This window comes from Gavialis gangeticus, unplaced genomic scaffold (genome assembly GCF_001723915.1).
Source record: "Gavialis gangeticus isolate Ggan-Ray unplaced genomic scaffold, GavGan_comp1, whole genome shotgun sequence".
Classification (NCBI taxonomy): domain Eukaryota; kingdom Metazoa; phylum Chordata; order Crocodylia; family Gavialidae; genus Gavialis; species Gavialis gangeticus.
Window position 1 is genome coordinate 28,948,460 of NW_017729031.1, and position 13,867 is coordinate 28,962,326.

Sequence of the window (13,867 nt, forward strand, 5' to 3'; positions counted from 1 at the left end):
GCCCCTCCTCCCTGCCCAGGTGATCTACAGAGTTCCTCTCAAAGAAAACCATGTGCTGAAGAGACACGCGGGGCAGCAGCTGCGGATTCACATCGTTTACGACCGCAGCATCGAGGGGTGAGCAGAGCCCGCCCTGGAGAGAGTCCAGCAGAGGGCAACAGAAATGGTTGTGGGGCTGAGGGACATGACTGGTGGTGGCAGATGACAGAGCAAGGAGCAACGGTCTCAAGTTGTGACAGGGGAGGTTTAGGTTAGATATTAGCGGGGACTTTCTCAGGAGAGTAGTGAAGCACTGGAAGGGGCTACCCAGAGAGGTGGTGGAAGCTCCATCCTTGGAGGTTTTTAAGATCCAGCTTGACAAAGCCTTGACTGGGATGATGTAGTTGGGGCTGGTCCTGCTTTGAGCAGGGGATTGGACTAGATTTGATCTCGTGAGGTCCCTTCCAGCCCTCGTTTTCTATGATTCTGGAACTCCCTGGGGGGCACTTTGTCTTGACAGCTACTTTGCCGATAGCCTGGTCAGTTTGTGGAATAGCACATTGACCCCAGCCATAGACAGAGCACCTGCTCCCAGCAATATAGTAGTAGAGATCATCCTGATGCACAGGTGAGCTGACACAGCTGAAGCAAAAGGGTAGGTGGTTAGAGCACAGCTTGCAGTGTGCGCCGATTGTGGCGTAGATCCTTCTTAAAGAACTGTGTTGTGGCAGTCCTTTAAGAAGCTTTTATTCACTGCCATTGCATCTGCAAAGTACTCTCCGGTAGCACTTTGCTGAATGGTGAATGACCTAGCTTACCTGTGTTGTTTTTAGTTACAGAATCAGAGTTCAGCCTGGAGGAAGCTTGGTCTTGTCCATTTTTATAGGGCAGTTTCAGTTGTTGACACCCACTATGATAGAGGCAAAGAGCTATGAACAGTTAGTTGTTAACTGGCCCCAAGCTTGTCCTGACTTCTAAATGCCAGATGGGAGATTGGGGCCATTCCCGGTGGGGGTGGCGAGTGCCTCCCTTTGGAAAGGCAGAGTTCTGGATGCTTTTAAGTGTTATTGTGTGGCCCTTATTTAAGAAGCTCTTTCTTGACACAGAGTACAAGCTGGTTGAGGAGTCAGTTTCCAACCTTCCCTTTTTGGGGAAGGTCACTGAACACAGGGGTGCATGATAGCACCAGGTGCATCCAGATACTGGACCCCTATCAGTTGAACTTTCATCCTGGTTAGCATAGAGACTGTGCTTTTAGCCTTGGTTGGTGCTGTTTGCTTGGAGATTGACTGGGGATATTCCTAGCGGGGGGGTCCCAGAAGGTGCTGATGGGCAGGATCTCATCTCCTCAGGAGCTTTTCTGTGGGCCCACCATGCTTCCATCTTATTGGCCCTCCTGTTCAACCTGTATGTAAGGCCACCGTGCAAGATCACGTGGAGATTTGGAGTGCAGTTCAGTGAGTATGCTGATGACACCCAGCTCGCTTGCTGTCTTTCATCAGACCTGGGACCTGCAGTCTGGTTCCTTAACCAGTGCCTGGCTGTAGGTGGAGACTGTGTGTGGTGTACTAAGTGAAACCAGATCCAGAAAGAGGTGATTGTGTTTGGCAGCCCTCATAACTAGGGACCTACTCATCATGATTTTTCAGTTTTCTTGGACACTGCAAAAACCGGTGGTTTCTGCAAACACAGCAAAAAATGGTGGTTTCCACAATTTTGTGTAGTTTCCCTGGAAAAAAAAATTACTAAAAACAAAATGCTGGCTCCTCAGCAGGAGCCAGCAGCTGCTGCGGCCTAGCCTCAAAGCCTTCTGGGGCGTGGGGGGATAGGCACTAGTGAAGGGCAGCCCTCTGAGCCAGTCACTGGCAAGGGGTGGGGCTGGCAGAGCCCCTCGGCCAGTCGACAGCATGCCATGAAAAGAGGGTGAAACTAGCGGCTGGTGCTATTGTCAGCTTGCAAGATCACCTGTCTGCTGCCTCATTTTGGGTAGGCACAGGCAGCCCCAGGGCAACCGTGCTTGGAGCTGTGTGGCCGGAGGCAGCGGTGTGGCGCGGGGTGGTGGTGGGGATAGCTGCGTGCTGCCTGGCCAGCACCACGCTGCCGCCCGGCTGGCCGCACAGCTCCAGGCACAGCTTCACGGTGGCAGTGGGAGGTCTTGGAGGCAGTGGCCGTCACTGCCATAATGGGCCTCCAGGTAAGCGGCAGTGCCGCGTGCAAGCCCCCTCGCCCTGTGCTCCGGCCACGTGCCAGCCTCCATCTCCCTCCCCTGCACAGCCAGCTGGGTGGCATGGGTGCGGCCTGCACATTGTGGGCACCACCACACTGCCCTACATCACTTGCCTGCAAAATCCCCCTGCAGATGGGCACCCCTGCCCTCACCCCCTAGCCATGCTCCCAGCTGTGATGTGCTGCTTGGGGCCAGCAGCACCCCCTGCTCCCTCAGCCCCCAAACCATCTTCCCCAGCCTGCCCCACAGCCCCCAAGCCCCACTTACCTCTAGAATCTAGGGGTGAAGGGCATGGCTCCACGGTGGCAGTGCTTGCCTGCAAAGCCCCCCCACCGTGCATGCAGACACCACCGTGGAGCCGTGCAGCTGGTTGCAGGGCATGCCACTAAATGCAAGCCCGCTGTTTCACCCCCCAGCCGGGCAGCACATATGTGGCCTGCACACAGTGGTTGCCACTGCACTGCTGCTGCCACACCCTGTGCCACTTGCCCACAAAGCCATTCAGGTGGCCATGGGATGGTAGCGCAAGGTACAGTGGCAGAGTTGTGGTGGCGACCTCTGTGTGCGAACCTCCTGTCAGGCCGGCTGGTGTGTGTGGCCCACAGAGTGGTACCCCTGCACTCACCCCCCGGCCCTGCTGCTAGTGGGCACAGGGCTACACTCCCCACCCTTCTTGATCTACTCCCCCAGCACCTTCCCTTTCCTCTGCCCTGCCCCACCCCTTCCCCCCCCCACACCTGCTGGGGTGGGTGTCAGTGTCCATGTCTGTGGGTCTGGGGGGCTGTTGCGAGGGGCATCAGGAGGGCTGCTGAGGCTGTGAGGGGGGAGTGCAGGACACCAGCAGCACTGGGAGGGGCTGTGGGGGCCCTTTAATTTTTATCACAGATTTTGGGTTTTTAATCCAAGAAAAACAGGGTCCCTGCTCATGACTTATGGGGCATAAGAAGACCCATTATTGCTGAGGTTCAGCCTCCCCTTTTCACTTGGTTCCACAGCCTTGGATCTTTTGCTGTACCTGGGTCTTCAGGTTGTGGCAGTGGCTAGGAATACCTTTTACCAGCTCCATCTGACGATAAGACTGCGACCCTTTCTTTCAGATTCAGATCTGGCCATGATCATCCATGTGTTCATAACCTAAAGTCTAGACAACTGCAGTGTTCCCTGTGTGGGCCTACCTTTGTTGGCTAGCCAGAGCTGCAGCCTAGTGCAGAATGCAGTGGCCCCTTTCTGATGGGGCTGGATGCTCCAGAGCCTACATTGGCTTCCACTAGCTTTTGGGGTGCGATTCAGGGTGCTGATTTTGACCTCTGAGGTCCTAAACCAGTCTGGGCCCTCTGTACCTAAGGGGCTGCTTTGCCCTTTATACTCCACCTTGATCCCTAAGGTCAGCTCAGAGCAACCTTCTACAAGTACCATCTTTGTGTCAAACTTGCTTGGCAAAAATGGATGAGAGATTGCTCTTGGTTGGAGTTCCTCTGCTTTGGAATTCGCTCCTCATATGGATTGCCAAATCCTGGGCATTTTCCAGAAGTTCTGCAAGACCTTTTTTTTGGGCAGACGTTAACTGAGTAGTATTAAACTGGGGTATTGTTAGGGAAGTGTTTTTTTTATTTATATCTGGCTTGTATTGTGAACCAGCCTGAGCCTTTTGGGAAGGGCAGCATACAAGTCTTATACATACATAAATAACAGTAATTTTTCATCTTTTTTTAGCTTGCTACCAGAGAAGAGACACCTTATAAAGGTAAGTTGCTCTTCTTTCCCATTTCTGTGCATATGCTGTGTCCGTCTACATAGGCTTATTGCAGGGATGAACTTCTGTTTTGGTAGCAGTCAGGTCTGCTTCAGTGGTAAAGATGTCTGCTCAAGGAAAAAAAGTCTGTGTAGCTGCAAATTCCCTTCTCCCTAAAGCTGTCCTGGCACGTGGGCTGATTTTTGCTCTCAAAATGCCTGGGTTTCACTTGTGCTTTATGTGTAAAGAAAGCCTTTTGGGATCTGTCATGGCAAGCAGACACTACTGTTGTTGCTGAGGTTGCAGTGCCATGGTGTCTTAGCTGCAGTTGAGTCCAATTTGCACTCCTTCCTAATTACTTTTCCTTTGTGAAGAAAAAAATGCTGTATCTCTTCACCTGATGGGCAGCACATTCTACTGTGAGCTGAGCTGTTTAACTCCTCTTCCCCTTCCAGCTCCTATCCTGAAGCCATCTAAGCTAACTATGTTCTGCTGTCTTTCATGAAACAGGTTTCAGTAGTTCTCAATGAAAGGTCTCCAAAACTTTAAAGCCTGCAGAGTGTGTGGTCTGTTATGTCTTGATACTGAAGTTATTCCAACCCCAAAATGTGGACATAGTGGGTGCCCCCATGAGCGGGAAAGTGTGTTTCTCTAGGGGCAACTAGCAGTGCCACATATTTTTGCCACTGCTAGTTGTCCCCGGGCATGCCCTCGCACATGCACTCTGGCACACGATAGATTGCCTCGGATGAGGTGGGGGAGGCTGGAACTGGCCCCAGCCACCTTACCTGGGTTCTTGGGTGGCCTCCCAGGGCTGCAGCAGTGGTGATCCAGGTACATGGAGCCTGGCCAGCAGCCAGAGCATGGCTCTGGTAGGCCAGGCTCTGATTTTGGGCAGGAAATGCTGCAGCCATGTGTGCCGCCCCACCTTTTTTGCTATGATTTCTTTTTTTGGTGCAGATCTCTCTAATTAGCAGCGCAGTGAACACATGCATGCTTGGCACCACAAATGCATTTGCAGTGCTGCAGACTGCACATGCATGCTTGTGCAGCATTAATTTTAGGGCCCTGCTGCATGTTCATACTAAAGCTGGATAGAAACCAACTCTAGAGTTGTTACACATTGTCAAGCACTAACTTTATAGCTGGTTGGCTCTCTCCATAGCTGAATAATCATTTTTTATCATGTGATAATTACTTGGCATATGTGGCCAGTCTAAATTTATTGCTCAATTTACTAGTTAACTGCGTACAGTATGTAACATGTAGCAGGGGCTTTAGTCTGATTTCTGTTCAGGAACTGACTGGCTTATTTTATAATAAAATCTGTCCTTTAGGTAGTAGAGAAATATAGCAATAGCTTCTGATATTTTAATATTACAGTTATTCAACAAGTAGTCTTCCATTGTTCAAAGTAAAATAATTAAAGAATGGAAACGGCAAAGGTATGGGTTGTTAGAATTTATAGTAACTAATTTATAGTTAGTGAAGCTTACACCTCTGAGCCTGTTACATTTAGCAATTTTTTTCCACTTATGATTAGGGTGACATTGTAAGCTTTGTTTTCAGTTATGCTGCGCTTCTTTTTATCTGTCAAATCTGAGAGCAAAATGTGAATGTATTTAGGAAAGTTGTTTGGGATTGTAATGACTGCTCACTTTAGTAAGCCTTAGTTTCTAGCTGTCTACTCTCCCACTGTGCCTTGGCATTTGGCAGGTGCCTTGTAATTTGATAATTATTGCCTCCTAAGATAAATGTCTTCTTGTATTTCAACTATTGTTTGTGGTTTTTATATTTGTTCTATTTAGAACAAACTCTTCCCACAAGCTATTTCTTATTTGGAGAAGACTTTTCAAGTCCACAGACCTACTGGCACTATCCTACTAAGCAGGTATGTTTAGTGTTGTTTGATATTCTTGGCTCCATTGACATTAAAGATACCTTGAATGGATTTTAATGCAGCTGTAGAAAAGTATCTTGATTTTCCTGGGGCAGTGCAACAGTAACCTCTCAAATGTTTTTTAACTTTGGAGCTGTAAATAGTAATATTCCTGCATCTGTCTATTCCAGTATCTTTTGCTCCTCGGGTACTCTTCCAGGTTACCTTTTAATTTGTGAAATAATACTGATTTTTATCAATGTTAATTGAAGGCAGTGTGCAACAAGCCAATATTTAACGAAGAAAGATGATCCTCATAGATATTGCCAAGAAGCTTGTGCAGACCACACAAAATGTGGGCCGGTCGTGGTTCCTGAGGAACATCTACAGGTAGTTCAAACCATGTGACTTCTGCTCAGTGTTCAAAGTACTTTCTTTGGCTTGTGATCTTTGCTAGCTAAGTTAATATATGTCTGTATTTATGTGGATTACTTGTGGGAGATGACCATGCATGAGCCACTAGACACAATCAGATCTAAAGCAATAGTAGTGTTTGTTTAACTTTAAATTTATAGGACAGAAGTCAAATAATTCACTCTTCTATAAGGATAGTTATATTTACATTACGATGCACTTATGTGGAAAGTATATCATTGTTATGCAGTAAAAGCACAATCGCAAAGAAAAATTGGCTGAGTAAGATTGTTGAATATAGAGACTAAGATGTAATCATACTTCTTAAAATATCAAATCAAACGTCTTAAAATATCATGGTAATGTAAAATGTTGTAGCCATGATGGTGCCGAAATTATGCAAGAAGTAAGAATTTCTTAGGGTGATATCTTTTATTGGACCAACTATGTAGTTGGGATAGAGTTAGACAAGCTTTTGAATGCAAGATAGGGACCTAATGAAGAATGTCTTGCTTTCAAAAGCTTGTCTAACTCTATCCCAACTACATAGTTGGTCCAATAAAAGATATCACCCTCAATCTTTGTGTTTTTCTCAAAAAAAATCATAACACTTGTTCATTTTGTTCAGCTTCTGTAAAATTAATAATTGAGTCCAGTTCTGAAGTTCTTAATTAACGAAATCTTCCATTGCCACAACTTTTATTTTTTCACTAGGCTATTTTTGACTCTCCCTAAAATAGATGTCTAAGGTTTCACTTAATTTGCTGTAAGTGGTGTAGCTTTAACTGAAACCTTTTTCTAAATGAACTATGTAACACTTGGACACGGGCTTTCATTGAAGTTCCTTCATTAAACTGAGTCAGGGGACATGCTCATAATAAATGTAGTCTCAGCCATATTAACTGTTGCTTTGAGCCAGGATTTTCAAAGGCATTTAGTGATTAAGGGTGCCTTAGATTTGGATGTAGAAATTTAAAGACCTAAACATGGCCTTGCTTTCAAACTGCTCAGCCTCTGAAACTCAAGTCATTTTAAGACATCTCAAGTTTGGCATTCAAAGGTGAGGAATCCAAATCACTAGTTGTTTCCAGAAATATCTTGCCTCCAGTATATTTATTCTGTCCACGGGAAGGGTTTTTTTAAATACATTTTGGCTTCAAGACCAATATGCTCAATTTCTAGGAATTCAGCAGTTATTGCAGCTAATTTTCTTTTTTTTTCCCCACTGAAATTGCACTGTCACAGCAATGTAGAGTGTGCAATGAAAGTAAATGGCATTGTGGACCTGATGGCATACCAGATCAAGAAGGGGTTCGAGACGCTGACTTTGTACTTTATGTTAGTGCTCTTACCACAGAAAGGTGTGGTCAGGAAAATATTATTGCATATGCAGCCTACTGCCAACTGGAAGCAGAAATGGACAGGTAAGAATTCATTCTAGACTAAATTTAGTATTTATTAAGTAATGAGGGTCTTTTTGTTTCTTAAATCTTTGGATCTGAATTATAATTACCATCACTTGCCTACTGAGTTATCTAAGTATGTTTGGCTGAATGCACATCTGTAACGTTGAATATAATGGGTGGAAAATAATTGCAGTGGAATGTGACATTGTGGGTAGGTGACATATTCAGAACTTTTTCTTTTTCGTTACGGGCCAGTAAGTGCAGAGATGAAGAAGATAGGAATACCTTTCCTAAATGTTCAAGTACAAATTTAAGTTAAATGTTTGTATGCAACCTCAAAACTATCAAATAACGCTAAACCCAGGAAAACTGAAAAATTAGGAATCCTAGTCCTTCTCTCTTAGTGCTTGATATAGTATAGTAAAGCAAGATCCTGCTTCACTGAAGTAAGTGGTAAAATTCTCCCTAATTTTAAGTAGAGTTAGAGGTTGCTCCATAACTGCAGAAATACGGTTACACGTGCATTTTTTTTTTTGTTTGTTTCTGTAGTTGCATTCATTATCCCTAGACTCACTTCCTTGTCTGGAGCCTCCTTGAAATTGCCCTCGGCAATGCACTGTCATCCTAAATTTTTGTGCAGTCAACTAGTGAGAATTTTTCCAAGCTGCAGCGGAGTGAACATCTCTAATTTTTAAAATTGATCATAGCATGGTATCAGACCAACCCAGCAAGTAATCTCTGACCGCTTATATAACTTAAACATCAGCAAACTGCATTTGCTGCTAGCTTTGGGGATAGAGAAGTGGAGAGAGCGGAGGCTTTATGGTTCTGGTATAACAGATTGGTTTTTAAGAGCAATGTTTGGTCTTGTCAAAAATAGTTTACAGATTTCTACAATAAAAGGTGTTCAGTAGGCCAGGTTCCTTTTTAATGGCTTGACTTTTTTTAATTCTTTTTTTTAAATAGTGTTGGTGGTGGAGAAAGGAATTTATTTGGCTTGTCAGGTCTGGGAGCTCAAATAATAATCCTCATATCCTGTAATCGTTAAATTTTATTAAAATTTAACTGCTTATGCAGAGTGGATACCAGCAGTCTCTTAATATAAAATTTAGGTTTTATGTAAACACAGACCTCTTGTATTTGTACAGTGGCTGCTGCTTGGTAGAGAAGTTTGCATTTAATGAGTTAATTCATTGACTGGTTATTGAACTTCTATATGCTGTGTTTAGAGTATTTTTAGATGTGTGCCGTTACATAGCCAGAGAGAATGTTACCCAAGGCCTTGTTGTTAAATTGATTTCTGCTATTAATTGACTTCTCTTTTAAGGTTAAGCATGTTTGAGGCATAACCTTTTATTTCGTATTTAATGTGACTTAAATTGCTTGACACTTAAATGAATTGTATTCTTACAAAAAACCTAAAAAAAGACAAAACTGATGTCTGTCTTCTAGGCCAATAGCTGGATATGCTAATTTGTGTCCAAATATGATTTCTACTCAAGCTCAGGAATTTATAGGCATGCTTTCAACAGTGAAACATGAAGTTATCCATGCACTGGTAAGACTCAGTATTTTATAATGTAGTTTTCCATAATTTTGTCATTATTACCTTGTATGCTCTGAGCTTGTTTTTAAAGAAAGAACGGTGAGTGTGAGGAAAACACATTTGGTTAGCATCCTTCAGCATCTCCTACTTGTTTTCAGGTGAAATATTCTCAATGTATCTATTGGGGGGGTTGTATATTGGTCTCTTAATGAATTTTTTTTACAGACCAATAACAAAAACAGTCTAAAAATGCTTTTTGACTCTCCTTAAGGGTTTTTCTGCTGGGCTGTTTGCATTTTATCGTGATGATGATGGAAATCCTTTGACAGCAAGATATGCAAATGGTCTTCCACCTTTTAACAAGAGGTATTTTTTTTAAATCTCATTTTCCCTAGTTTATTAAAAGGATGCTATCAAACTGGCTGTTGCTTCTTGTTTTATTAATGCATGTTCAGTTATGCTGTCTAAAAATCCTATTTGTGTCTCTTGCTGAATTATTATCCAGCATCATCATGCTCAGATGTTGGTTTTGTATCTTGTAGACTTTCTATACTATTATTAGCATGAAGCCTTTTTTTAATTTTCAAGTGTTACCCCTAGAGAGCAAGATGACCAGATGCAGCGTGCCCCAGGTTATGACTCCACTGCAGAAACACGTGTGCTCTTATCTTGGGTTAAAATAGCAGGAAAGATTCGTGTAAGCTGGATTTTAACTTGGGGCAGCATCTTGAGTTCAGTCCCAGCCTCTTCTGTAGACTTTAACTTGAGTATCTAAGCTCTCATTAAAATGATATGGTAATATAGAGTGGCTGATTGTAGCACTGAGCATTGTTGTTCTTTGTGTTAATAGTTACTGGAATACATATAAGTGATTTATTTTGCACTCATCCCAGGAGTTTTGCCTGAGAGGACTACAAGGAAAGTCCTAATGGATCTGATTCAGTGAGGCATTTACGCTTTTTAAGGCTGCTTACAGACATGGGAGGGGAGTGGGAACCAGCACTTTACTTTTAGCTCGGCCCATTCCCATGCCGAGAGCAGCGTATGCCAAGAAGAGGCATCATGTCAGTTTGACTCAGCTTGCTCAACATCTGTATAGCTTAGGAGCTTCAGCAGGGCTGATTTTATCACCTATGAGAGAAAACGCCAAAAAGCCCCCCCTGAAGCATCCAATCTATACAGATGCTGGGGAGCCGCATGGAACTAATGTGCTTCCTCTTCTGGTAGACTGCTGTTCTGTTTGGTTTTGGTTTTTTTTTTCCCCACATCTGTCAGCGCCTTAAATTTGTAAGGGGTTTCACTGAATTTGGTAGTACTGCTCATTCTTAAACTTGGGCACATACTTAATTACTTACTATATCAGGAGCTGTATTTATCTATATCTCAGACATCGGTGTAATTGAATATACTTGATGTAGGATGTCCAGCTGCCAACTTCCCTTCTTCCAGGATTTTTAAATAGGTAATAGCTTAATGTCGGCTGGTAACTTCTGCTTGTATTTCTTTGGATATACCATTAAACAAAATTCACAGTATGCTAAATTAAACATAAAAAAAGCAGTAAACTCTGTTTGGACATTTTTTTTAGGATAAATATTTCTGCAACTAATGTTTTTCCTTTCTTAGTCCAAACAGATTCCTTTTATGCAGTTCTGCAAGCAGAAGTTCTTAGCTTTTAGATTCTTTCCTTCAGGTACAAGTTACAGGTTCATATTATAGTATCTAGAAAAGATACTTCCTGACTCAGAAAGCTTTTCAGAAAGCTCAGAAAGGTATTACTTCAATACCTTTATTTAGTTTATCTTATCACCAAATGGGAAGTAGTTTTATTATAAGACTAGTACAAAATAAATATTGCCCAAGTTAAATCTTGCACCTTCAACAGTGCATGAGAAAAATAATACAAAGATTTTTGTTCAGTTAGGGAAGGTAGCAATGTTTAATTTTGGTGGGTAGCCTAGGTTTATTGCTTAGATCCCTGACACATTCTCCTTACAGTCTAGGTTTGTATCAGTGGAGCAACAAGATTGTTCGTAAAGCGGTGAGGTTGTGGGATATACGAGGTGGTAAAATGCTGCGCCATGATGTATTTCTTCTGGTTACACCTCGAGTCGTTGTAAGTATTTATTGATTTAAGCTGTATTTGCAGTGTATGTGACCACAGCACAGCAATTCTCCAGGCACAGCCTCTTCTTGTTGAAGAGCAGAAACTTTTAACTAGCTGAATATGAGCACAGGGGCTTTTTTTGATTGTATCACCTTCTTAATATCAAACTTCAAAGAACAATCATAGTCATAGTTAATTGAGAGAGAAAATAATTAAGTAGCCTTAACATGTAAGGAGAGAGATTAAATGTGAGGAGAAAATGCTGGGGTTGGGAGAGACACCGAAGTGTCCGGTGAAAGGTCAAAGTAGATTGGGTGGTTAAGTGCATTTCTCCATCCTGCTCTCTTCTTCATTTCTTCAAGTCTGAGCATGGGTCTTTATACACCTACAACCTCTGTTGATTTAAGGATTCGGTCTTTTAATGCTTCCCCCTTTTCAGTGTTTGCCTTTTTTTTGCATAGTGTTTTAACTCAAACATTAATGGTGATGCAGTATAAACCACACAGAGAGGCCTGCGGTAAGGCAGGTAGCCTTTCAAATGTTGTAAATGGCACTAGCCGTTTGCCAAATCCCATTGACTTCCTCATTTAAAAAGCATTGCTTAAACTGACTTAACCCTGCCTGCAAAATCACATTGGATGCTCAACTTTTCACACTTTATTGTTGTTACCTTGTTAGTCAGAGCCTCTGCTCAGCTGTTCACTTCGCATTAGTGCTTGTTACATGATGAGTCGGAAGGCTTTGCCTGGAATTGAAGCCTTGAAACTGATGGATCCTAGTCAGTTTCAGGGCAGCAGCACTGAGGGTGGCTGTGCTGGACTAGGATTAACTGCCCACTCCTCTAGGTTGGGCAATTTTCTGACTGTCAAACAAACATGCATCTTAGATTTATGGAAATGTTCACAGCAAGTCTGATGCAACACCTTTTACTTTCAGGAAAATGACATTACTTGTATCCAAACTCTTCAAAGCACTGAATAGGGGCCAGCCCTTTCCCCAGCATGAAACTTGAGCATGGAAGTGTTCAAGTAGTTTGTGGTGGAAAAAACATACAATTCTGCCACAACCTGTTAGCCGTCTCAAACAGCAGCCTTGCCTAAGAGTAGTTTCCCAGCGCCATATGTAATGCCTGTTCAGTTTCACGTGGTGCTCTGGGAGGCAGAGGTCCCTCTCAGGTGAGGGAGCGAGAGGGAGAGTATGTGGTTGGCTATCCAGGGTGAGCTGTCAGGGAGCTTTGTGAGGATCTTGCTGCCATAGCTGCTTCAACAATTAGTCTAAGCTCTTGCTGGCTTTCTGTTGATCAGTGAAGTAGGTGGAATAGACAGGCAGAGAGTGGAGGGGATAGTGTAAGGGTTATGGTGAGGCAAATTCCTCCTGCTGCTGCTAAGAGCCTTGGTAAGAGCTGAAGCTTTGGCAGTGGCACTATTAGGGTGGCAGGGGTGAGAAGAGCTGTCCTTAGCAGTTGATACTTTTCAGCAATTTCCAGCTGATTATTGATGGCCTTCCCCTTTTCCTTGATAGTGGATAGGGCAGACTGTCAGGTATCAGGGTCCTTTGGGAGTGGGAAGGGGGAAGGGAGCAGCTCCATATTTCCCTCTGGCTGGAGAACTTACCTTTTGGGGTGACTTTCCAGCCCTCTGGCTGAAGAGCTATAATGTTTTTGAGCCTTCCCTTCCTGCTGCATTTTCCAATGCTGCAGATTTCCCAGAAATTGGCAGCATTTCAGTCGAATATCTGTTCGTAGACATAGTTAGATTCTCCTGCCCATCTTTGCCAGTACCATGTTTTGAAGTAGGAGTTGGGAGGGCTGGCTATAAATCTTGAGTAAGTTGTGATGCTTATTATCTGCTGAATAGGTTTGGAAATTTCTAATAGAAAATTCCATCAAAGCCTAGTTTTTTCTGTTAAGTTTTTTTTGGTTTACAAAAACTGACTTGTTACTCAGGAACATGATTTGCTCAAAATACCTGGAGATGGATCTAACCATGAGGTTTTCTACACTATTTGGTGAAAAGGGGAATTAAAAAAAATGGTTTGCTTAATCGTCTTTTTAGATGGCCGTAATTGATAAAGAAGTTGGAAAAGTAAGTAGGATGGAAAATAACTTTTGGGTGATAAACAGTTAGATTGCAGGAATCTGTGGGGGAGTTGCTGACTAATAGGAGCTGTCAATCAAAGGAAATTCTGAGTTCCTTGCATTATTTCTACAAGGAAGATAAGTTTGTATTGTAAAGGGGAGTTCGAGAATAGCTTTCTTAAAAAAAAATATTAACATTGAGAACTGCATGTCTGAATGTTTCTCAGTATTTTAAAAGTTGGGTTGAAACTGCTTTTGTTTTGAAGGAAGAAGCTCGGAAACATTTTGATTGCCCAGTCTTAGAGGGAATGGAGCTTGAAAATCAAGGTGGCATGGGTACTGAGCTCAATCACTGGGAAAAGCGGTTGTTGGAGGTTAGTGCTGGTAATTATATTCCCTTGCAGTGACCACAAAGTACAAATGTATACTTTGAAAATTCAAAGTATACAGTTACATCCCACTAGTCTTGAAAACCCAGCTGTGCCAAATTTAACCAAAAA

General features: G+C 43.2%; 1 protein-coding gene across 1 annotated transcript in view; it reads left to right on the forward strand.

The window, feature by feature from the left end:
• Positions 1-13: 13 nt before the first annotated feature.
• LMLN (leishmanolysin like peptidase) overlaps positions 14-13,867 on the forward strand; it is a gene marked incomplete at its 5' end in the record, with an annotated part of 34,968 nt that continues 21,114 nt past the window's right edge. Inside the window, 9 exons of the mRNA XM_019522805.1 lie at positions 14-117; positions 3,920-3,950; positions 5,747-5,829; positions 6,090-6,207; positions 7,477-7,655; positions 9,090-9,195; positions 9,455-9,549; positions 11,182-11,299; positions 13,634-13,741. Of these exons, the coding sequence (XP_019378350.1) occupies positions 14-117; positions 3,920-3,950; positions 5,747-5,829; positions 6,090-6,207; positions 7,477-7,655; positions 9,090-9,195; positions 9,455-9,549; positions 11,182-11,299; positions 13,634-13,741 (942 nt within the window). The remainder of the gene's footprint in view (positions 118-3,919; positions 3,951-5,746; positions 5,830-6,089; positions 6,208-7,476; positions 7,656-9,089; positions 9,196-9,454; positions 9,550-11,181; positions 11,300-13,633; positions 13,742-13,867) is intronic.